The following is a 25587-nucleotide window of genomic DNA, read 5'->3' on the forward strand; positions in this document are numbered from 1 at the left end:
ATGCCATGGACCTTGGGAACAGACATCAGATTCCATACTTTTTGAGTGGTGGTTACTGGTAAATATCTTACTCTTTCTAATATTTTCATCTGACAACTGATTTTGGTCAATAAGGTTCATCCCTGGCATTCCACAATTTTTACAGATGCACCTACAGCAGAAAGGAAACAACACATTCAAAGGCACAGACAGAAACCTTTTTTCTCTCAAGAGAGAAATGAAAATAGATGCCATCATCAATGTAAAAAAAAAAACCCCAAAGACAACCCAAAACCCAGTATGAAACAGCATGAAACACAGCAACCCTTCCCCAGTAAACGGGCAAAGAGCTGCATGCAAAGGAAAAAGGAGCTAAATTTCAGTTCAGTGACAAAATATTACTTGGCAATATGAGGGAACATTTCTAAGCTCTTTAGGACCAAAACACTCTCTGTCATGACTGTGTAGCATTTGTGATGCTGAAACAAGAGTTTTACCAATATCTGGAACAAACTTTAATCCCTATAAAACAGAGTATCATAGTTCTCACTCACACAGTGGATGGTCGTAATTCCTCCATACCTACTAGCTTTAGATGGAGAATCCACCTAAAGAACAGTATTATCTCCATTGATAGATAAGGAAAGTAAGCAGAAGTGAAGGGATTTGCCCAAGGCAAGGGCCAACAGCTAACATTACTGATGTCACTGGGTACTTAAACCTTAGTAGAGATTTTCCTGTTAGTGGTTTTCCCTGTAGGGTCCATTTCTTCTGTTTTCTGTAGACTTAAGTCAATTTTGCAGAAGTTGATTTACTTATTTTTCATGTGATTGCAGTTGAGACACGACACGATTCTCTTTTCAATCCATCTTAGAAATTACTCCAGACACCTGACACAGTTGCCATCAGCAAAACACACCAACTTTGTGCTCCTAAACCAGCACCAATTAACAGACCAGCAGAATCCCTTCAAAAAGGCTATGACAAGCTCACAAGAACATACTCCACCACACACTGGTGGATTTTTCCTTTTCCTGAACTCCTCATTCACACCGACTAGGCAGTTAAAACTTGAGCAAATGTGAGCAACTTCAGATCAAAGTGGGCAAGAGACTGCAAAGCTGAGGAGCTTTCATGGAGAACATGCTGGTCCCCTCCTAAAAAACCTTTGGTTTTGGGACCTCTACAGCACTATAGGAAGGGTGACACACTCCCCTTGGAGTTCTTCAGGGCAGAGCTTGTTCGGCCTCAACCCTGCCATGGCTTCAGAACAGGCTGTGAAACAGCAGCAGCCCAGGAGATACCCTTGAAATAGCAGCAGCGTGGGGGACTAACAGTGGGAGAAGCAAGAACAGAGGCAGCAGCAGTAGCACGGGTTTGCTCCTCTTCCCAAGGGAACACAGTCGTTTCTTACTGGGTCACGCCTGCAGAGCTTGAGAAATGCTAATTTTGAATTCCACACAAAATACATTATTTTGGCTTAGTTATGTTACTCTGCTGGGGGGGCCCTGTGGCAGAAATCTAAAAATGTGCAAAGTAGGCAAATACCTTAATTATGGCAACAGCAGATTTTTCCAAACAAAACTGCAGCAAGTCTCACGTACAGGTAAGTGACATCTACCAAAAAGGAAGGTCACAGCAGCCGAAAGTAAACTGTCCCAAGGTCACAGGAGCAAACACTGTAGGTTTTGGTCCTATTACTGTCAGAAAACAATGAAACATTAGGAAAACTACCTTTCTGTGAAATGCAATGAAAATAAATCAGATATCACCACAGACACAAGGACTGGTATATCAACCATGAAGTTTAATTGATCTGTTACTGTCAGTTCACTTCATCAGAAGGTCCATTCACACAATACTGCAGTTCAAGATCCAGGGAAGTGATACCAAAATCCAATGTAAATTAAAAAATAAATACACTTAAATCACTGATCAGCAATCTGACTGTTACTGAATGCTCTTTACCTACCTTTTGAAAAGATTTTAACTGAGGCTTATTTAGAGAGCCAGCACACAGGAGTACATAATGCATACTCTATGATATTTATGGTCAATATTTCTCAGATCTTATAATGGAGTACATGGTTGTTCCCTATGCGGTGTATAAAATATTTAAATTAATTTGCTATGAGCAAACAGTGGCTAATAAGCAAGTCTTTGGAATAATACAGGATTGATCAGCTATTGTAATAAAGGGACAAAAGGGGCAATAACCCCAAAGGGACAATACACTGTGAATTAAATAACAGTCTACCTTTTTTTCGCTTTAGAAAGCTGCAGCTGAAAACTCTAGTTAGCTTCTGGATGCTTCCTCACAGGATCTGTTTTCAAAGCACAGTGAGTCTGGCAGAGTTCAACCAGACCTGGCATAAGCTGGAGTGCTTTATTTGGTGTTGACTTTGCAAACAATTACATGTGAGAAACAAAGAGAGCGGGAGAAAATATGATTTTTTACAGTGTCAGGCAAAGATTATTTACCAAGTTTCACATAAGCAGGTGCCACCTACTCAGTAGATGGTGGAGCGTGCACTGAGAGCCACACACCACCACAAACACACGCTCGAGCAGCGCCCCTCACATGTGACTCCTTTAGTCATCCTCATTCCTCCGTGTTTACTCCTTCAGTGACTCAGCCGCCAGCTTCATTTGCTGCCAGAGAAGAGAGAAAGAAGATACGCTGAGTACAGTGGCAGCAACATGAGTTACACAAACCAGCAAAATCTGAAAGCAGGGAACTTCCGAATCCTACTGTGAATAATAAAACTACACCAAAGAAAAGAGCTTGAGCTTTGGTACTTAAAAACGAAAAAACACAAGCCTGTTATGCATGACTTCTACAAAAGACACAGTTTTAACAGAGGCATTGCTTTTCCCACCAAAAGACTCAGAAAATGACGATGCAATTTGTATGTTAATTAATTCTTTTTCTGATGAGTAATGCCTTACACAAAACTCATCTGGTCTTAAATATTTAAGCTTTTAAGGGATTTTAAAAGGTCAAGGAACAACTGACATTACGCTGCCCCCATCTCCCATCGCACCAATCTGTTAACTGTTATTCAGTATTTCATTTTTTGTTGTTCCTTTGTTTTGTTGTGGGTTTTATGTTGTTGTTGGATTGAACAAAAACAGCCTGTAATATAAGAGGGAGGTAGCAGACTGCTAGGGCAATATGTGTTATTTCCAATCCTGTTATTAACTAGTTTTGTTTTCATTATCTTAGGATGTCACCAGAAATAACAATCTATGTGAAACCAGGATAACAATCCCAGGTGTTGAAAATATCTGCTGAGAAAGAGAAACCAGAGCTGCTCTGTGAAGCTTCTTGTTAGAGAGGATGTTTCATAACACAGAACTTGCAGAGGCAACAAGAGCAGAGTTTAAATTGCGCCAAAGAAGTCTATCTCACACCACCTGGGGTTGTCATCCAAGGGTCTTGCAAGGTCTGGAAGGCTGGAACCACCCTGATATACTAAGAAATAGTTACAATGACTGAAGTCCCCAAAGAAAAAGACTGAGAGACAACAGTTACAGGAGGGAGAAGAGATGGAGACCAGCCCAAAGGACATGGTGAGGAGCAGAGACAAGGAGGTGCACAGCACTGCTGGCATTCAGGAGGCTGTAGGCTGGTGTCCAGCATCACTGCCTCCTCCGAGGCAATTCGGCAGGCGAGGAAAGAAAAAGGCCCGACACGAAAAGATGTGAGTGATCATATGAAGAAACAATTTATGCACCTTCCAGCTCCTAAGCAGCTGTGCAGTTTCTGTACCATCCCCTCAGTGGAGGATGGACAGTGCTACTGAGCTGAAGTTCTTTCTTTTACATTTTTATACAAGCGGCCCAGAACATACGAGCTGTTAGAAAGACAAATACCAACTAGCACTATAAAAAAATTGGAAAAGAGGAAACTGCAAATGGACACTTTCGTTCCATTTCTACTGCACAACATGGGATAGAAATATGTTGGATGCATAAACACAGCACCTTCTACCTTCTTTTGCTGCTAGTCTGTGCCTGAACCCATTCCAAAACATTACTCTGCATGATAAAACACCTACAACAACTCTCCTTTACTATTTTTATCTGTATTTCCATGCCATCTAGAAGTGAAATAAAATTAGTTTGTGATACAAATATTTATATGCCTCTCCATAGCAACAGTGCAGGAAAAAAAGCCATAGCTAAAGGCTGGAATACAGATTCCTCTTCTGCATCCTGATTCATTTATTTAAACAAATGTCCAAATAAAACTAAAGCATCTTTAATTAAAGTGATCTTTTCTTCCTATTGTAAAAACAAAAAAGATACAGAAGACAGCAATTCAATTAAGTTCCTGATTCATCAAATGCAAACCTAATTTTCTTATTTTAGAATGATTTTCTTAAATTCTGAGTGGTGTTGCAATTATATGGGGACTGATGAGGAATGCAGAAAACTGGAAAGGTATTTTTATTCTCTGATCTCTGCAGGGCTTGCCAAAGTCTGGAAAAAAACCAAGCACATGACTATTAATGATGACTAAATGGTAATCTGTCCAAAACTCTGTACAAGCAGGACTACTGTAATTTATTTTTGAAGGCCCTCCTAATTTTAACTGAACTAACCTTATGCTAGGATTCTCTTACACTGGCAATCTTATGCTATCATATTTAAAATATATGACATGAACAAACAATTTTCCAGCTTCTTGAGTAGGCCAGTGAGTAGAAAAACCTCTTAAAATAGCTTCACATGCTGGCATGGCACACACAGCCTGGGCAAAACCAGTCCAAATGCAGTCACATATATTTCAGGAAATGAATCATAAGCCATGTGAGAACCCCAAGAGCTGCGTCAATAATTTCTTCTTTATAATTTCTAACACCAAAACATATTTGGCAGTACCTGGCAGCAGCAGGCTCCCCTAAGAGCAATCACTTTGGCAAGCAACATGTGGTGGCACCTTTAAAAAGTGAAATTTTCTGCCAAGTTCAGGCTGAAGAATTTTTAAATTTTCTTTTACTATGAAAGAAAATGTTCTGGTTTAGTAGGAAAATATTTCTCTGAGACAACATATGGGAAAGGGAGTGTACTTTTTTTTCTCTGATCCTGAGAAAGGAAACTGATGAGGTACCTTTTAAGATCACCTTTCCCAACAGGTTCACTCACAAACTGAGGGACTGAGTTAACTACTCTTCCATTAGAAAGACATTTCTTTGTAAGCTTTAAGTAATATTTTAAAAATATAGAAGAAGAGGTATTAAAAACTGCTCGATATACTTTTCAAACCTACTAGCTACATAATGACAAACAAAGCTCAGTTGAGGGGTATTAAAAGCCTCTGACCAGAGGCACAGTTCAGATATGAGAGTTCAGAAACCATTCTTCATTTATTATCACTGAGAGTTAGCAGTGAAAGGTTTATCCTTACTGGTCTGTTTTACACAGCACCCTTAGCAACAGTAGCCCATGCAATACGTAAGTGAAGCACATGTTTAAACTAATATTAGTTTATTTTAGTGGGGCTATAGTGTTGTTTATTCTGAAATTCTGCTGTTAGGAAATGCTCTAAATATTTATCTGCTGTAATTCAATAGATTTGCTATTTCCATTTTATTAAGTTTAAATTTCTTTGTAAAGCACATGTAATATAATTAGACAGTACTTCCAGGAGAAATAGCAAAAAACCTTCAATGTGGTTTACAAATAGTCTTTATCAATTACTTAGATTTCCCTACATTTCAACTTTACATTTTCTGAAAGGACTTTAATAAAACATAAGAGATACTTTCACACCACAAATAGAGTTTCGTAGCAAGCATGGAAAATCAGGCTACTTCCTTTGCAGGCTCACAACCAGAAACACAAACTTTAATGTACAGGGTATTGGCTGTGGCAACTCTAAAGTTAGAGGGTCTGTGGAAGTCTGAACATGTGACTTAGTGCTATGAAAAATACTAAAATACAAAAATAAGTAGCTACGAACATGAAATAACAGAAATACACAGCAGCACCCCAGACCTTAACTACAGCAAAAGCTGATGAGTTGCCGAGGTACTTCCCACTAGCAGTGCTAGGGCTCAGTTCAAGCCACAGCCTCACTGCAAATCCATTTACTCCTGCATGGCACGAGGAGGACCATGGATGGCCCTCCTTATCTGCCAGCCCTGTGCACAGTGCATGGAAGCAAAGAGATGCTTTGCCCCTCGCTCTGCACCGCAGGGCTGCTTTGAGCAAGGACACTGCATGTCCCAGCACGTGGCTTCATGATGCCCCTGTGGCTGAGAAGCGTGTGCTGCCTCTCACAAACCCTATCTTGCAAATCCATCTGTGACCTTCTTTCTGCACCAGAGGATGACAGATAGCCCAGCATTTCTGCTGTACCCGGGCTGGTTCCACACACACTCATAACCTAATCAAACATTCTCACCTTTCCTTTATGGTTTCTACAGGACAGCCAACATTTAACAGGCAGCTAACAGTCTTTGCCAGTTTAATGTTGATTTATTGCCCTTGCTCAGCTCTGTGTCAAATGCTTAGAACACTGTTGTTTTCCACTTATGCTCAGATCTGATAAGCCAGCCCCTAACTACTCTTAATTTTACCGCTGTGTGTGTTAATGCCAACTGACAATTCAACCACAAACTGAGGAAAACAGTTTTAAAAAATAAAAAGCATATAAACATGAAGACCAACAAAACCAGGACCTAATGACTCACCAGTTTGGTCCTTCTCCATAAGTATACTCAACATACACATATGTTTGTTCATATGAAGAATGGACATGTAAATAGCCTATGTAAATATAAGGAGACATGAAGGCAGATGTTTTTTATCAGCAAATCCATCTTCTGGTTTTCCTGTATACACCCCACAGCACAGCTCATGAGCAGTTAGAAAGTGTAGTGTTACATGGTATCTTTTCCACTTTCTAAAATTAATTATGATATGAAAATATGATGGATATATATTAAATGATTCTCTCCTAATGGTGTACAGTCACAACAAAGGCAGTTTCTTGGCTCTGTGTTGAGAACTGCATCAGCTTAATCTGTAAGTACCAGTCAGTTATGGAATGGGCAAATTAACACCCACTTCAAAACTCAGTAAGGCTCTTTCACATCTAATATTTTATTCTGTGTTAAAGTTCAAAAACTTATTTAATGGAAATTTGTTCTCACTGATTATAACGGTGGAAAGCTGTGGTAACTTCATATCTAGAATCACAAAGCTTCCCTCAAGGTTTCTGTCTACGGCATTGAACGCTCTCTGCAGGGAATGGTGCAGGCTTGGAGTTACTTTTAAGCCTCATTTCTGACTCTGACCAGTTTTTCAGCAACCTGTTAGTTGCCTTAGCTGGAGATGATAACTGATGCTTCTTTACAGAAGTAATAACCATCCTCTATACTAGCACACTCCTGTTTATAAATCCCAGGACCACACAGCCATCATATAACACTGAATGCTTATTTTCACTTAAGTCATCCAGCACAACCCTTCAGTCTTCTTGAAAGCTATTGATTTCCAGAGTACAGTTTCCCCTCTACTTCAGTACTGTGATAAAAGACTTGCAGGAACAATTTCACAACTTCCTTATTTACCAGAGCCAGACCAATGGCCCTGTAATGCTGCAACCCAGTGGAAACAACTCTCTATAAAGCAAAGCCACACGTGAGCATTAAACAGTCAAATGAAGATTTTTGGTAAGGAAGTGAGAAGAATTTTAAACTGACAATAATAAAGAAACAAATGGTGAATTGTCACTCTCACGTGGACTCTGTAAGCAATTACAGTAACTTAACTTTTCGAGAATTGAAAAGTTACCTAGCACTGCACCTATTACTCTCCTTACTTCTAGGTTGCACCTGGAATATTGTGTCTAGTTGTGGGCCCTCCAGTACAAGAAGGATACTGATCAACTCCACCAAGCCCACCCATGGAACCCAAGATGGGCAGGGAGTTGATGCACGTGCCCTGTGGGAAATGGCCGAGACACCTGCCAATATCTACAAGGAGATCAGCAAGAAGATTGAATCAGGGTCTTTGCCAAGGTGCACAGCAAGGGAATAAGAAACAAAGTAGTCATTAAAAAATAGGGGAAAAAAAAAAAAAACCAAAACCAACAGATAACATTTCACTACAAGGATAACTAACCACTGCAACAGAGGCCCAGGGAGGTTTTATAGTCTCTGTCCACAGAGGTTTTCCAAGACCCAACGGGAAAAGGCCACACAACCCTGGGGTCTGAATTTGGTGCTGATCCTATTTTGAGCAGAAGGTTGGAAGTCCCTCCCAGGCTGAGAGATTTCTATAGTTGTTTCTGCAGGATTTGTGACAGGAAGTTTGCCTGGACTCACAGACCTAGAGTGGGAATCTGCTACAACAAACAAAAGGTAACAGCAAAGAGTAAAAGAAATAATTCTCTTCTTTCCTTTCTTGTATGCCTAATTCAAGACAGAATACCAAGTACAAAGGCTGGCACTAATGAAACAATAGGTTTGCAAAATTAGTAAGTGCAGAGTCAGGAAAACTTGCAGAATCACATAATATGTTCCTTGGTGTATCATGCCTGATTAATAGCACTGTGAGGAACAGCAGACAAAGCAACCCCATTTGTAGTAGATTTTTTTTTCCCAAGACTTTTTTCTGATCTACTTCATATTGTCTCTGATTTAAATTGCAAAGTATTAATTAATACTCATTACAATATTCTTACAGTATTAGTCACCCTTTGCTGAACCTTATTTTAGTTCAGTAGACAGTACAAAAGTGTAGAAATAATAGTAGAAGTCACATTAGATAATAAAATAGTATTTTCTTCAGAAGTATAACTTACGTATTCCGTCCCTCAAAACATTTACATTATTTTTATCTTTGTTTAGTTCACACTTTTTTAAAATTAACTTTTTTCCACCATAACCGACCATGCAGTTGCCAAGTGCCAGATAAATGCACAATGTTAAATATGTCTGAATGCCTCATGAGGAGTGTGTGCTGGAATCACCCTCTCAGAATGCCAGCCCAGCCCAGTGGATGGCCTCCCTTTTCCCCTTTAGCTTATGCAATTACCTCCCATCCAATAAGCAGCTGGTCAATAGACTTTGGAGTCAGAAGCTATTGACTGGATATGAAAGCAATGATGCAAAAACATCCAATGTGACATGACCTTGGTGACGTCTCAGAAGGGAGGGGAGGACTCTGCAGTCCCTCCAGATGTGTGCCTGTCACTCACACATTTCTGTAACTTTGTGACCTGGGTCACAGAGACATCACTACAGTTTAAAGGTGCAGCTGGTCCCTTGGTTAGCAGCACATCAACAGTGTTTTAATGATTTCAGGGTAAGCTATGATACAATTTATTTTCTCTGGGGCTTTGGAGAATGCTAATTACCAGTTTGCAATTATTAGTTCCAACCAAGAGAAAATGAGTAAAACAAACTATTCTGCCTCTCCAAAGCTTAACAAGCTTATTCACTAAGCAGGATGCCCCTGAGCAGGCACATACCCTTTGGAAGAGAAATACCCAGCACCCTGAGAGTTTAACTAGCCCTCTGGACACAAATCCCTACTGTATGGATATGGCTGACACTAGAGCCTAACTGCAGATTTAGCTGTGTTAGTTTTATACCAAACTCCAATCTCCTTCCCTGGAAATACTCACAAGCTGTCTGGATGCAATCCTGAGTAACATGCTCTGGGGGACCTTGCTTGAGCAGGGAGCTTGGACTAGATGACCTCCAGCGGTCCCTTCCAATCTGACCCATTTTGTGGTTCTGTGATAGCAGTTAGCAGCCTGGCTAAGGACCAGATCGCTCAGTAGACACTAATTTAACTCCTTAAGCTCACATCCTTTGTGCTCACCCTGCCTCAGGATACAGGAGGGACAGCTGAGAAACAGTGAAACCAGCGTCTGAAAAAACATCAGCAGCAGTGGTGAAGGACTCAAAGGTGGTTGGTGGCACTGCATGGGACAGCTGACAGTCCTTCCTCCCCACACTTCTGCACTGCCAAGTGCTTGGGTGATGTCAAAAGTACACAGCTCACTACAGTTTCTGGAGGTTATAAGTTTCAGACTAGTAAGCAAAGCTATGTTAACTCTGTGCTTCCATTTTTCCCAGTTTAATGCCAGAAGAGACCTGCTGGGTTACAGACAGAAGCCACCCTCAAATGCATAAACCCACATCACAGAGGTTTACCCAGAGGAGACCACACAACAGCTATTCCAGCGTTGCACATGCCAAACCCCACACAGTTTTTGCCAACATGCTTTGACAAACTCTGATGTGCAAAAGGCAAGAGACTAGTTTAAACCATTTAATGCCACAAAAAGAACAGAGACACATGAACGTGTCTGCTTGTAATCCGTGCAACAGCAGGGAACAGACTGTGTGAAAAGCACAGTGTCTCCAGACACAGATGTGTTCACTGGAACTCAGGCACACAAAGCCCAACACCTAAGCACCCAAAGCACTAGTGCTCTGCCCACCCTCTGCTCTGCCAGGGGACACAAAGGCATGCCTAGCCTCAGCCCAAGCCCAGCTGGTCTCAGTTATAACCTATGCTCACATTTCTCTCTAAATTTAGGTTTTTTTCAAAGAAACATGTAGTAAGAAGAAACGGTTACCCTTCTGTGCAGAGAATTCATTAGGTAATCTAGACTGGACTCAGATATGAAACTAAAAACCAACTTCAGCTATTATTTTTGGAAATTTCCATTTGTGACATAACTCTGACATAAATAAGCAGACAAACTGCAGGGTGCATGGTTGTCCTCTGTCCTGCTACCACACACCAGTCACAATGGTGCAAGTACAAAATTTCCACCTCTTTTGTGGCAGTCAAGAAACTTCAGCCTGACAAATATGTCAGAGAAATCAAACAACTGAACAGTGTAAGTAGAATATAACAAAATACATCTGAAGCACAAACCTCATGTGGAGAAATCAGACTTCCACACTAAGTACTGTGCAGACACATAGGAAAAGCAATCAATGTTGTGAAGGACTTCTTTCTTACAGGGAATTTGCCTCTCTGTTTATCTGCTCTATCAGCATAGAAAGTGAATTTAATTCTAAAGTTACTCTTACCACAGTACTAAAAAAAATAACACTTTAATGCAGTAATGCAGGAAAAACTATTCAATGTTTGGATTATTTGGTGAAGAAGAACTATTTTCAACTCTAAGAGTTTAACAGGCAAGGAATCCAAGACCAGCAACAAGGGACCTGCCAGGGTCCCTTATTTGTTGTCCTCCCCTGAAGAGACTCTCCTGCTCCAAGCACTTGTCCTTACAGTATAATTCTGAGTAATATTTTCATTCTCATTGTTCTCTTCGAAGACAAGATTTCTTCTACTTCCCTTGAGGGCTCTGCTCTTGCCTATTCACAGCCTAGTGAAAAATTATCAACACAGAGCTGACAACCAATTGCTAGTTACAGTAATTTTATAAATGTTCTGAAGAAATCAATTCTACTGATTTTAAAATATGCCAAGGATCTCTTTACAAATACTTCCGAAATGGCAATGATAGAATTCCTTCTTCCACCAAAGGCACGTGGGACAAGGCAAATTCCCCTTCTGCCAAGTACCCTGCTCCTTGGGAAGACTATGCCTTCTTGGGAAGAGACAAATTGTTTTCCCTTAGTTAAACACTGGGCTAAGCATGTGTATTAATTGGTTACAGGTTATTGATTTGCTTTTTAAATACGTATTTAAGTTGATATCTGTCGGATCAGATTACGTCATGCACCTATTCAGGTAAAGTCAGTTACCCAAATTACTTACAATGGATTCATGGTTTGATCTGGCCCAGGAAGTTCTTGAACTAAGCACAGGCAGAGGATGGGGAATATGTCATCCCTGCTTTTCACTCTGTCCTAGACATCTGTGTATTGGCACTTTGGAAGCTTCGGCAGCCCTACGCAGAGACACACACGTGCACAGAGGACACATACAGCTTGTTAAACTTGCCATTTTCATTGAAGAGGCACAACTGAACACGAAGCATTACTCTCAGTGTGCTACAAAAGACTTTCTAATAAGCAGGTAGAAGAGTCAGAATAAACTTTAAATTAGCTTGCACAGGTATTTTGAAAATGAGTAAAAGGTTGGCTTGGTAGTTTATAACTGCATTTCTTCGAAATGAGTAAAGTTATAACAGTGACATAGTCCTAAATTACAGGTATGGTAATATTTAGAAATTACTCTGCTAAGCCTGTTGCAATTTTAAACAACCCAGCAAAGGATAAAGGTCTGGTTTCCTTGAAGGCAATGGCAAAGTTCTCATTTACTTCAGTGAAACCAGACTTCCTTCCATTTATACATTTCCTACCTTATGAGTGAACAAAATGCTTTTACCCTTTTTCCCACAGGTAAATGGGAAGAAACCTTCTTTGCTGCAGGTTATTCATCACCTTTGTTTTCAAGTGCTGTAGCACTCAACTGGCAAGGCTCCTCTCCTCCTGTCTGCTTTTTCAGCAGAAGAACAAAGTACTCCTATGTGTTACATGGATGTGTTGCTGCACTCATCAGTACTGCCATGCCCTGGGTGCTCTTCCTCTGCAGCCCCTTTTTCAGACCTACCTGCACTGCTATCAGAGACCCTAACGAAACTGTGTGGGTTTCTGCCTCTAATACCATCAGCAATTTTGTTGTAAAGCTTTATGAAATTCTTTTGCAATAAAGAGCAAATTAAAGCTGTATAAGAGCTACTATTTCCAGGCTAAAGAGATGTGATATTTTAAGCAGCTTTGTAATATGAAGATAAAACATTGATCTGCAGATATGCTGAGTATTAGCGTGTATTCTGTTTCTGAGATCTGCTTTAGCACCTTTGAACACCCTATGGTATATAACAGGAACTGCAGAAAAATATTTTGAGATGAGGTTTAGATTGGAAAAAATGTAGGAATGATTTCTGACTATATAATTTTATTATTTCATGCCTTGCCAACCCCATAAACCCAATTTCTCTCTGTTAATTTAAATTCTGCACAGGACAATACATAAGGGCATAAGCAGAGTACTTGTATTATATAAAACGCATATATACTTGTAAGTATTGATTTTAATAACATCACAATTTTTAGGTTTAGAACTTCATGTTGAAACTGTTACCTTCTAAACAAAATTTGAATAATTGCAGAAAGGGGCATGCATACTGCAATTACTCTTTTACTTCTTCAACATGAATCTTCTGTCTATGCAGCTTTTCCATGCACAGAGTAAGTAAATTTTCATACACTTTGGTAACACTCCTTATTTTTTTCTGCTTTTTAATCTCCTTAAAGTATTTTTGCTTTATTAAAGCATTTTACTTCCTTTTCTTATCTATTCCTTTCTGATTCTCCTCCCTCTGTTCTACTGTCCTAGTTGCAACCTCTCCCTTAGATTTTTACTTCCAATTTCTTCAGAGAAATCATTCCCTTCTAACTCTAAGTTCACAGGTGGGTGAGGGTCAAACTTACTGCCAGCAAAACTGCCAAGAGGACCGGCCCTGGAAGCTGGCAGCTTCCTGTTGGGAAGAGAGTTGCACTTCTCTTCCCACTCCCATCATTCTGCCCTGCTTTACAGGAGCGGTGGGAAGGAAAGGAAGGACGAAGTACCGCTAGCACAGCCCCACTTTGGGGCACTGCTGAGAGGGGCTGGATAAAGCCTGGCAACAAACTGAAGCCTAGAAATAAACGTGTGGAACAGATACATGCAGCTCCAGTCCAGCTGCTGTTCAAGACTGATCTCCTTCTTTTGCTTCAATGGAAATTAGAGCTAATGGTGCCAGCTTCGGCATGCACTGAGGGATTAACTATTGTGATTCATTTCAATTGCCACACTAATTCTATCAGACCTCAAGGCTTGGCCTTGAAATATTTGTTATATGTTGCAAAGTGCTTTTACTGGATACCCTGGGTTACCAGTACCATCACATTCCTATTTCTCAATTCTAATCTATCACAACAAACTCATTATCTAGTATGCAACCACAAACATCTAAAATAATTTCTCTTCAACACATTAGCTGTAGCACATCAAAACTGTCCGATTGCTATAGAAACACTGTACAACATTACCATTTGTGAGAAAACATATGTTGTCTTGCAAATTTTATGGTAAGACCTCCATAAAATAGGTTGTCACATCTGTCAAACCAACCATATTTTAACAAACATGCCAGTAAGTGCTGTGAAAGGGCTCTAAATAAATGCTAAAGACATCATATGATTTTGCATCAGTAAAGTGAGTCAATATTATCCAGTGAGTCACCTAGCTAATTCACTGCAAATTTATGTGATGGTATAAGATGGAAGGTGAACACACATTCCCAGAGAACCTTCAGGGCAAATCAAACATGCAAGCTGGGACAGGACAAATAATTACAAAATATTAACAAGCTGCAGAAATCCATTTTCTGCACTTTGCTCTTGATAATATGTCAGTGCTCATATGCTCCTGCTTCCTTCTTGGCACTGGAAATAATCCAAAAGCAAAGAGTGAAAATTGCATATACCATTGTATGAGCAACAGAACTGCAAAAGCCACGGCCATCAGTTACATCATCTTCTAAAATAATAAGAATTCACAACCATAGCAAAACATTTCTTCAATAAACTAAAGCAAGTATCTCTTACATACTAAAAAGAGAGCGCATCATTTTCCCTATTAACAGGAAATAATGGTAATTATTAGTGCTGTAAGGAAATACAGCAAAGGAAAAGAGTATGAGGCTGTGGTTTACAATAAACCAGTGTAAGAGTGCATCTACAAAGGAACTGAATAGCATCCACACACACAGATGCTCTCTCTCAGTGTGTACCTGTATACTGCATCTATCTATTTATCTATATATATAAAATAAAGAAAATGCATTCATAAAGAAGACTTTAACAATGCTTGTATTTAAAGGGGCATTATCAACAGTATTAATGGGAGCCTGTTAGGTTTTGGTTTCCATGTTTTGGTTTTTTGGTTTTGTTACCTTGAAAATTCTCCTCCTGATGCCTTCCTCATTTGTAACCTGAGAAATTCAGGAATTGGTCAATATTGCTACCAGAATGTTATGGGGAATTCACACTTTAGTTTGGCAAAGGAGTTTTTCAGCAGATAGTATATCCTAAAGACTAATTACCACAGAGTACTAATTTAAAATATATATTATATATGTTACTCTATATTACTCAGTATGAACCTCATAAAAATAACCTTCAAATAATTATATTTGAATTTTGCAATCTTATTAACTTTTGATCAAAGAAACATACTCAATTGAAACTGCCATCTGCTGAACTCGCTTCTTGATTTTGTTTCATCTTTCTGTGACATGGGAATAATCACCAATACTACTAGGAAAAAATAGATAAATAAACACCTTAAAAAAATTTTCTCTCTTATGAAATCTGCAGGGGTTTGACTAGAAAGAAGAAAAGAGGTCTTTGTCCCGTGTTAGTGAATTACTCAATCTCTTTTCTTGATTTCTGCTGATCAGTGAAAAAATAAAAGAGAAAATACAACTCAATCACTAAGATCTATACAGATGCTTATGCAACAAAGTGGAAGCTACACAGTAGCATTAAAAATAATCCTGGTTTTGAAGCAGCACATCTTCCTATTGATGAGATAAGCTTAATACTAATTGATATAGCAAGTAAGCAACTGCTCCCATTAGCAGTTGCTCCAAAGTTTTAACTGTTCACTACACTTTTATACACTTCTCATGGAAACAACAGGATTGACCACTCCTAGAAAAGTAACTGGATGAACTAATTAATGTTTTGGTCTGATAATTTCAACATCACCACCTTAAAAACAAGTAAGAAAAGCTCTGGGTGTGTCTCACCTGCAGAAGAAAGGTGTCTTTCTGCCACATGTGAATCTAATTTAGCCACTTACGAGTTTCTCAACCTGGAAGACCAGCTAAATTCTGGGTTTACTCAACAGTACTTCCATCAACCCAAACCCATCTGTATTTCATTTCATTAAGATTTTAACCTCACTCACTACTGGTTACCAAATGTTAGCTAAAATATGGTAAGAACAGACTCTTCTATCTCCTAAAAGTAGAACAAGCCTTTTTCAAAAGACAGACTGAATAATCTGATAGCATCTATCAAGGCAGAAACAGGAAGGACCAAGAGCCACAAGAACCTTCTCTATTTGGTAAATTTGGTACTCCTTTTTATATATGAGTACTCTTACCTTTTGAAAAAATCCAACAGCTCAAGAAGATGCTGGTAATAAACCTCATCCCCTTTGAGGGGAACAGACCTCCTTAGTTATTCAATTTATTTCAAATTATTCACACAATCCAGTAATGCCTGCTTTGTTTTGGGCAGTCCCACTCTTCCAACAGCATGTGAAATTGTCCTTAAACATCTAACGCTGTGTTGCTGCCCAAGCTTGTTCAAATCTTCGGGTTTTTTTCCTAGGTAACCGAAAACAGCACACAGGCAGAACTGTACAGAGCTTTTGGACCAAGCAGATGGTGACCTGTACCTGTAGCAGAGACATCCAAAAAGACCTCTGGGCCAGGAACTTAGCACTTGAGCATTTTTATAGAGAGCTAAGGCAACAGAAGTCTTTATGTGTCTAAGCCCTCTAAGTGCTACAACTATAGAAACACTGCAATATAAATAGTTACCTAATAGACAGTTCTTTTCTCTCAGTGTCTGACCTGAATATTAAAACTATGAATATTAAATATCTGAATATGAAAAGCCATTCTGGCAGATTTACCATCTCCTACATGAGGATTACGAAAATAGTTATGAAAACTTTTAAAATCCTGCAACTTTTTCCTATTTCTTTCCTATCAAAAGCTATAGGGTCACCATGCCTGCACGGCTGCTAAACCTTCAAAATATTTTCTCTGCATTGAAATTTAAACTCCTCCTAACATGTCTATGAAGGAACTATGATTGGTCACATCTCTGAAAGTTTGATCAACCAATCTGGACAACATTAGAGTAATGTCACTCAAAATAGCACCACATTTTTTCCCTAGCTTATTTGGAAACGGTTTTAGTATTATCCCCATTTATCTGGGCATCAGATGTAATTGGCCCTGGTCATTATGCAAAATCTCTAAAGAATTACAGACTGCCTTGGGTTGGAAGGGATCTTAAAGATCATCCAGTTCCAAGACCACTGCACTGGGCAGAGACACCTACCACACCCAGGTTGCTCAGAGCTCCATCCAACCTGGCCTTAAACACTCCCAGGGTGTCCTGTTGTGGGGCATCCACAACTTCTCTGGATAACTGTTCCAGTGCCTCACCAACTCCACAGTAAAGAATTTCTTCCTCATATCTAATCTAAACCTACCCTCTTTCAGTTTGAAGCCATTCTCCCTTGTCCTGTGTTGTGGCTTGACCCTACGACATGCTCTTGTAAGAAGCCCCTCTCCATCTTTCTTGTTGGCTCCATTCAGGTACTGGAGGTCCTCAATTAGGTCATCCTGAAGCCTTCTCTTTTCTAGGATGAAAAAAACACTTGCTCTGTGTAAGGTGATAGAAAGGCCACACAAAGGAGAAAAAAAGCCTCCTGATGGCTTCCTGAAAAACCCTTGTACCTGGGGAGACATTCCCAGAAACTGACAAAAGGATTAAAAGGAATAAAGGAGTGATATGGAAATAACAAGGGCCTTTTTTCTTGAACATCTTGGCTGCCGGGAACTCAGGAAGTGGACCCTTGGGCCTATTTCATCTGTCTACCATCACCCCAAAATTAGTTTATTGACTACAGTCACTCAAACTGCCTAAGGAAAAGGTATAAAAAGAGATTGGACATAAGCAAAAACAGGGGAAAAATTCCATCAACTCTGTGGAGGTAGCTGATGGGCTGCCTTTTCTCCTTCCACATCTGGGGACACCTAGAAGGTGAGACTTATTTTATGCACGCTAATTACTTGCTTTTAAATAACTAGAGTTTACTTTTGCTTCATAGTATTCTTAGTAACTTGCTTTTCTTTAAAGCTTGTGCTTAAGTTTGTAGAGTTGTTTTGTGCCTTTGTAAGTTGCTTTTGCTTTAGCATGCGTGCCTATGCTTTGCTTTGTTATTATTACTGTATAGTTTGTGTTTTTGCAGTTAGATCCTATTCCAGACACAGCAAAACCCATTAATTGTCACAAATTTGTATGAATAAACATGTTATTTCATGAACTGTTAGAGTGAGTCTGTTTTTAGTTGCTGACAGTTTTGCAATGGTGAAATAACTCACAGAAGAAACCTGCTGAGGGGTTTTTCTATCACTATTAAGTGCAGTCCTTATATAAGAAGGTATCAAATGTCCTGATCGTCTCAGTGAATCTGTTAAACCAAGGGTCTCATTAGGTGAGATGCTTAATAGAACTATTTTGGACATTAAAAGGCTTTGATCTCCTGGGGGGGACAGTGATAGACAAAAAATAAATTAATACAGGTTGGACAGAAAATTCGTCCCTTCTGCCCCTTTTAACGTGACACTCTGGTATCAAAAACTTGCTTTCATCTTTAAAGAAAAAGTCCTTGCTTTATCATCTTGAACGTCTTTGTTGCTTTTTCCTGAGGTTTTGGAGTGGTTGTTTTTTTCCTCCTTTTTTTCCTCATAAATACAGATAATTACTCTCTGCACCTCTCCATCCTTTCTGCTCAACTGTCCCATGGATTCATTCCAGAATTTTATCTGGAAGATGTTCCTTTCTGGCTTGTACTTTTCTTCTGGAATAAGCCAATATCCTACCAAACTTTCAGTGTCTGATAAGGTAATATTTTCTGGCCAAACAGGACGTGTTTTGAGTATTCCCTCCTCCCCTCTACTCCCTCTACGAGGGACAAAAGAGAGGACACAGAACAGCAGCACTTTTCAATTGAGATGTGCACTATCACAATATATATTGCTCTGGGACACCTTTGCTCCAAGACAACAAAGGTAGATTGTACAGCTATAGCTCATTTCTACACACACATTCCAACCAGACCTCCCATATGAAACAAAAATTGAGCCAGCAGAGCTCCAACCTTGGAATATGAATGATATCATCACCTGAGGAAACAGATAAAAAGAAGAAAAAAAAAGATTCTCCTAAGAAAAGAGGGGAATCAGACAAAAAAATTCATAGATTGGCTATGTAGGCCTAACAAAGACTCCAGAACTAAAGCATTCTCAAAAAAAAAAAAGCCTGTAAATGAAGAAAAAACAACCAAAGAACCCAAAATCAAACAGGGCAACTCAACTACTAAACTTTAGATTCTCCAAATCCTTCTTAGAAAAGCAAATCTTATTGTTTTCAATCAATTTTGCAGGATATACAGCCATAAGCAGTGCACATTACATGCAATAGGGTGAATAACCTAGCAAACCACAGAGGCGCAAATGCTCTGAAATGATAGCTGAAGTTTTACTTGCTGTCAACAGAAAAGAAAAAAAAAGGAAAAAAAAGGAAAAAGAGTATTACAGAACCTTAACTTATAAAATGTTCTATTTGTTTCTAGCCCTGCTTTTCCATTTAATTGTCATTTATTTTTCTAAAATTTAAAATACAATAAAGCTTTAAAAAGTATCTAAAAGTCCGAATTTAGTTCTTTTGCCAGATATTTTCCTCTTGGCTTCTCTAATCCGTTTTATATGAGCTGGCATCTTAAAAAGCATGCTTTGGTATGCAGAGCCTAACAGCACCATTGAAACCTCCTGACAGCCTGCTTCTCAGAAGCAAAAAAGACATTATCTCCCTAAAAGATCTGCTCTAAACAGTGTTCTCTTTTGCACATGAGCTACCTTGCATCCCATGCCCTGTTACTTGTAAGTCATACAGCTGCACATCAAAGAGAACCAATGCTGAGAGTACATATAGGAAAACTTACTCTTTCGGTTAAGCATAAAGCTATTTATATATAATGGTGTGGTGCTTTCATGCACATAAATTAATTTTGGTTTTTATGAAAATTCCTTCTAAATATTGGAGACTTCAGCCTCTTATTAAATAAACACAGAGCAGCAACATAATTTTGCTTCTGTAACAGAGCAGTACCAAGTCTGATACACATGCAGTGATGTATATAGGCCTGCCTACAGAAAACTACAGCATATGCACTGTGATTTCAAAAAGTTTCTAGCAGATTATTATATTGTGTTGACAGAATGCCATTCACTTCAGGTTAATACTTATTTCAGGAAGAGAAGGTTAAAGGAACTCCACTGTTGTCTACTAGCTAAATTACCTTAGAACACATTTGAGTACTTTATAATCTGTTAAACATACAACATTCAACATCCCGCTCTCTGTATGAATAACAAAACCCAGTTATTTTCAGCTTGTCAAAAGAAATAAATATTTCTTGCAGTTTTTCCAGCATAGTGTGTAATGAATTAACTACACGCTAGGCACTAAGAATCTAAAGCATTCACCATGCTAACTTAAAAGGACGCTGAATACTAATTGAAGACTGACATGCTCTTTGACCCTAACCATTTTTCTTTGAAAGTAAAACCTCTCTCATTTCCCAAATGTCAAACCTTGCTGCTTTTCCACAGAAGCGTATGACGCTTCAAATGCAGCAGAAATGCTGTGTTTATGATGCTCTGCAGAAGAATGAAAGAACAGGCAGTGCTTGTATGTTGACTGTTGCAGACATTCAGGTAAAAAAACCCAAACCCTACATCCTTCATTAACACACCAGGCCTCATTTGCTTCACTTAATGTGCTCCCTATTTTGCTTGCATATTGAAAAATCCCTCATGTTAGTGTGACTAACCTTCTTACATTAATTTTTCACTGTTTAATTGCTTCACAATTCAATTATTTCATAGTTAAGCTGCTGCTTCAATGAGATGGTCTCTAACAGATTTGCTGGCAAAGTGAACTACATGTAGGTTCTGGCCAGAAGGGCATTTTCCTCAATCTTGTGCTAGAAACGCATGAAGTAAAGAGAATGTGCAACTTGATGTAAAGAGAAAATGCAATGGCAGTGATTCCATTTCAAGCGCTTTATGACGTATTATCCTACTCAGAGTTTCTCAATTCTCTAAATATCTGCCTTCCCCTTAGGTTTTGTACACACATCGAATGTCCCCTGCCAGGAAGGCTAACACATGCCATCCATTCACAGTTCCACACTGTAGGTGCATATTCATAACAAAGGACAGTATGAATACTTTATTGCTTATTCAGTACCTGAAGAGTCTATGTATGCCCAGTCCCCTCTCACTAGGCTAAAAAGGACTTGGAAGTAGGTAAATGGTAAATTTGCATATCAACAAAACACTTCTGACAACTCCAGTTATTAATGGGTAGCTTCCTTTCCTCCCTTCAATGCCTGTCCAAACGATCATTCACACTGTCACTGATTCAAAGCACAGTACTCCCACATATTCACAGTTGATTAGGAGTTAGATTTGAGAGTCTTTCAGCTGCACGGCTGACATAGGACTGCCAAGAAGAGCTTTGCTTCTGGATGTCTCTGAAAGGGCAGAGCTTGGTAATAAGGTAGCAAACAAGGGGGTTACTTTTTAGATGTCTGAAACATAGAATTTTCTGTGAGCTCAACAGTGTAATTCCAACACTGATGGGTGTACCTGGGTAACTAAATGCAGGCAAGTATCTCATTGCAAACTGTGATGAATTGTTACCCTGTTAGTTTCCTTTGTGATACGTTTATATTGAGTATAATTATCTTGAGTAACCAAAACACTAAAATTAAAAAAAAAAAATATCTCAAGCTCAAGTGTTCAAAGTACATGTTTATCCACATTGTAATAGGTATCTGCACAAGCAAATAAAAAACACAACCACACATCCTGAACTGAGAGCATGTATTACTATAGAATAACTATTAAATAATAATTCTTTAAAGCTCAAGCAAGTCTCTGAATTTCAGTGGTGCTCAAAAACTATCTCCTAAAGTCTGCAATTTTCACAGTGACAGTACGTCTCTTTAAAATCACCGGAACTAGATGTCTAAAGGGCCAGGGCCACTAAGCAAGGGACCACAAAATGACTCTCCAGCTATGAGGAAATTTCAACAGAAGTCATCAATTCACAGAGGTCTCAAGGATACCAAGCTCCTCTTCATTTTATGAAAATCACTAGCTTGGTATGAAGGGAAATCCAAGTCTGTCATGGAAAAGAGAATTGTAACTCAGGGTAGCTGCCAGTTGTTTAATCGGGATGTGCGCACAGCTGTCTACAGGCTCAGGAAAGACAGAACATAAATCCCGAGGAAATCAGGCTTCATTAGTTCTGCTGCCTATAAGCAGATTGTGTGCAATGTGAGAACATGCAAATGGAAAAGTTTATTGTATAAGAAATCAGTCCAATCTCCTTCACAGTATCTGACCCTGTATAGTCTTGAAAAAAGTACTTTCATTCCCTTCCCTGTTTACAACCTGCATTTATCAGAGTTCTGACATTTCCACTAGTCTCTCAGCACACAGGTGACACATTTTCTGATTCCTTTTTATTTTTACCTAAAAAAGACTGTAAGATTCTATATCCAAAATATCTTCTTGCCCCTTTTTGTCTCTAAATGAAAGTTATTGTTCTATTTGAGAAAGCAAGTAGGAAAAAAGAAATTTTAGGGCATTTTTAAAGAAGAAAATTAATGCAAGCGTATGACAGAGGGAAACTGTCAACCACAATAAAAATCAGAGTAACTACAACTTACTCCTTTGATAAACTTGAAAATACTCATAGTTTATAGAAATTTAGCTCTCCAAGGAGCCAGAAGAATAATATCTGCCATGGCAACCAAACAGAGCAGTCTTCTGGCACCTTCTGAATGAGCATTTAGGAGGAGATTAATTCAATACTCGCATGATGAAAGGGCTCTTGAGATCCATAACTGTCTCCCACAAATTACCCTTATTGTACAACTGGATGTTTAGAACAGATTGCACATTATCTATATTGAACTAGAGCTATCACAGCAAATTTATACGAAACAGATTAAGCCCACATGATGTGTCACACTATTTTTCACCCACTCCTTTCAGGGCATTTATAAAAATGGGTATTTTATTAAATGGATTGTTGCAGTTTTGCAAGATTCATTTTTAAGCTTATTTATATTTAGAAGCTACTGTAAAGCCTTTTTACTATGAAACTTTGAAATTTCTGAAACATGTAAAAGCATAAAAAGCTACTACAAAATTTGCAATATAGTGTGCAAACAGACTGCAAAAAGGCTGCCACATAAGTGACCATTATAGTCTTTGTTATACATTTTATGCTATTCTGAATTACAGTAAATTCAAGCGATGACATACCTCAGTAAATAATAATGTGTCTTCCTATTTATATATATCAAACTGATTTCCTTATATTGCATCCAATCATACCGTACAACATACAAAACAGAAGAAACCTGGAATAAAACAAGACTTAGAGTGCAAGCACATTTAGAAACAATTACAGGATAGAAGAGCTAGTCAGCTACTCTTAGGAAAGTGGAAACGTGTTGTCTCTTCTGAGCCCACTGCAAGCTCTTCTCTGCAGCCCAGCAATGCTCAAGATGCAGTATTTCTCTTGCTGTATTAAGTGAAGAGCTTTCCAGTTGTTTGCAGTAATGAGTAACACCTGGATTGCACATTCTGGAGGATGCACACCCAAAAAGTAGCCTTTGCCAGCCTGATAAAAGTTACTTGAGAATGAAGATTATAAATAGCACTGTTTCAGTTTTGCATTTGGCAACTCCAATGAATGAAAGGTGAACTTTTCAAAAATTTCTAAAGGCCACATACAATCTGTAGTGATAAACAGTGGAAATTAGACACTTAATCCATCACCATTTCAGAAAATTCCACTTTGGTTTTGATTACATTATCATACATTATTTCTGCAAAATCCCTATCTTCTTTGCAACTAGGAAACAGAGAAACAAAAAGTAGTGAGTGTAATTACAGTTTTGAAGATCCAAGACTTACACAGAACTACCATTTATTTGCAAATGAGACAATTCTGAACCTACACTGCTTAAGTATAGATTGTGCTCTATACTGTGTATGGAGGAACTGTATATCCTGAATAATAAACAGTATGCAAATCAAGGAACAGCGGTTAGGTTCTAAGCAAAGAAAAAAGTATTTACCTTGCCACCAAAACACTGAAAATAAAAATAAATTTAGGTAAAGCAACATCACTCACTGAACATCACATAACTTATCACAGACTGAGGTAAGAATATTGGGTGGAATAAAAAGCCAGAGTACAAGGAGCAAAACTGTGGTTTGGCAAGTTCCCTTCAATTACTTCTCATTTTAGTTCCATTTTACAACCAGTGTATCATTAACAAACCTTCAGTCCTCATTCTGGTACTGATAATTAATGCTGTTATATGTTTTAGAAGGTCTTTCAAAACATTAGGCATTTTTAAGCATTCAAACATCACCAAAAAAAAACCCCCAAAAAACAAACAGCCTTTGGGCTAGGTCTCTTGAGAGTGAGATGCTCTCAAATCTAATGGAGTTGGGCTGATTATTCCAGCTAAAGACTTCAGTGGTTTTTTACTCCAGTAAAAAGTAATGAAGTGAAACAGATTTGTACATTTCACCATCTAGACTCAACAGGAAAGCTACACAGGTTTTAATACCTGTATTTTAGAAAACATTTGAGGCTTTCAAAACCATTATAATGATACCTGTCCCAGAAGTATATCTGTTGATTAATAAACCTCCAAAACAAACCAATCTTTCCGGTATAAAGAGAATTAAATAGGTTACAATTTCAAGCCAATATATTTCCAAGGAATTAGAAACCGTAATTTGAAGATTCTGTCTCAAAGGATTTGCAGAAGTACTTACATTGTTGAGTAAATTGCTTCTTCCCAATAGTACTGCCTCAAGATCATTATTTTCTAAAGCTACTCTTCACAAACAAACTTGGCAAATCTACAAAATGTGGTAAGATTTTGAATTTTCAATTCATGAAAGAAAACATGTAACCAGAGAGCAAAGAATCATTCACAAATATGAAACCTGTCACAACACCAAATTCCTCTGTCTCCATGTCAGCTGAATCTGAGCTTTTATGCCTGCATTCATCCCTCCCTCTCTTCCATGAAAAAACCCCAAGAACCATAAATGTTACTGTTCAAATAATCTTTCTGATCTGTGCCTTTGACTTTATCATCATTCTCTTCAGCTTACTATTCCTTTGCATGAAACTAAATTCTTCTGACTTCTGGAAATTTTGTAATCTATTCCCCATCCACTTGCTCCACTCTGACACGGAGAGCTAACTCTTCTTACCACTTTGCCAAAGAAACGAGTCCTTGCTAGCATGCTTCTCCCTCAAAATCATTGCTCTTTCATGATGCCTTACAAATATGGAAAAGCTCTCCATAAGCGTTCATAAAAAACATCCCGAAAAAAATCACTTTTGATCTATAAAGTTCATAAAACTCAGATCAGGCATTTATTAGTCATCATGAACATGACTTCTGGGGGGGGGTGTCCTAAGAGCTCTTCATTAGATCTAACTGATTAGATATGCCAAAATACCTGATTTTTTTTTTTACCACATCCTCCAGAGTCTTATTTTTTGCTATCATTCTAATATTGTAGTTTAATGTAATAGAAAGTATTATCTAATCTTAGCTATAGATATCACTACTTGTCTCCTATAATAGTTACAGTGACAAATTGGAAATGCAGCACGAACTGTG

The 25587-nt window shown here is 38.6% G+C and overlaps 1 protein-coding gene across 1 annotated transcript in view; it reads right to left on the minus strand.

The window, feature by feature from the left end:
• Positions 1 to 1763: 1763 nt before the first annotated feature.
• ANO10 (anoctamin 10) overlaps positions 1764 to 25587 on the minus strand; it is a 123210-nt gene continuing 99386 nt past the window's right edge. Inside the window, exon 13 of the mRNA XM_018075406.3 lies at positions 1764 to 2631. Coding sequence (XP_017930895.3) covers positions 2596 to 2631 — 36 coding nt within the window. The 3' untranslated portion in view covers positions 1764 to 2595. The remainder of the gene's footprint in view (positions 2632 to 25587) is intronic.

The sequence above is a fragment of the Manacus vitellinus genome, unplaced genomic scaffold (assembly GCF_001715985.3).
Source record: "Manacus vitellinus isolate BGI_N305 unplaced genomic scaffold, ASM171598v3 scaffold_3_pilon, whole genome shotgun sequence".
NCBI lineage: Eukaryota > Metazoa > Chordata > Aves > Passeriformes > Pipridae > Manacus > Manacus vitellinus.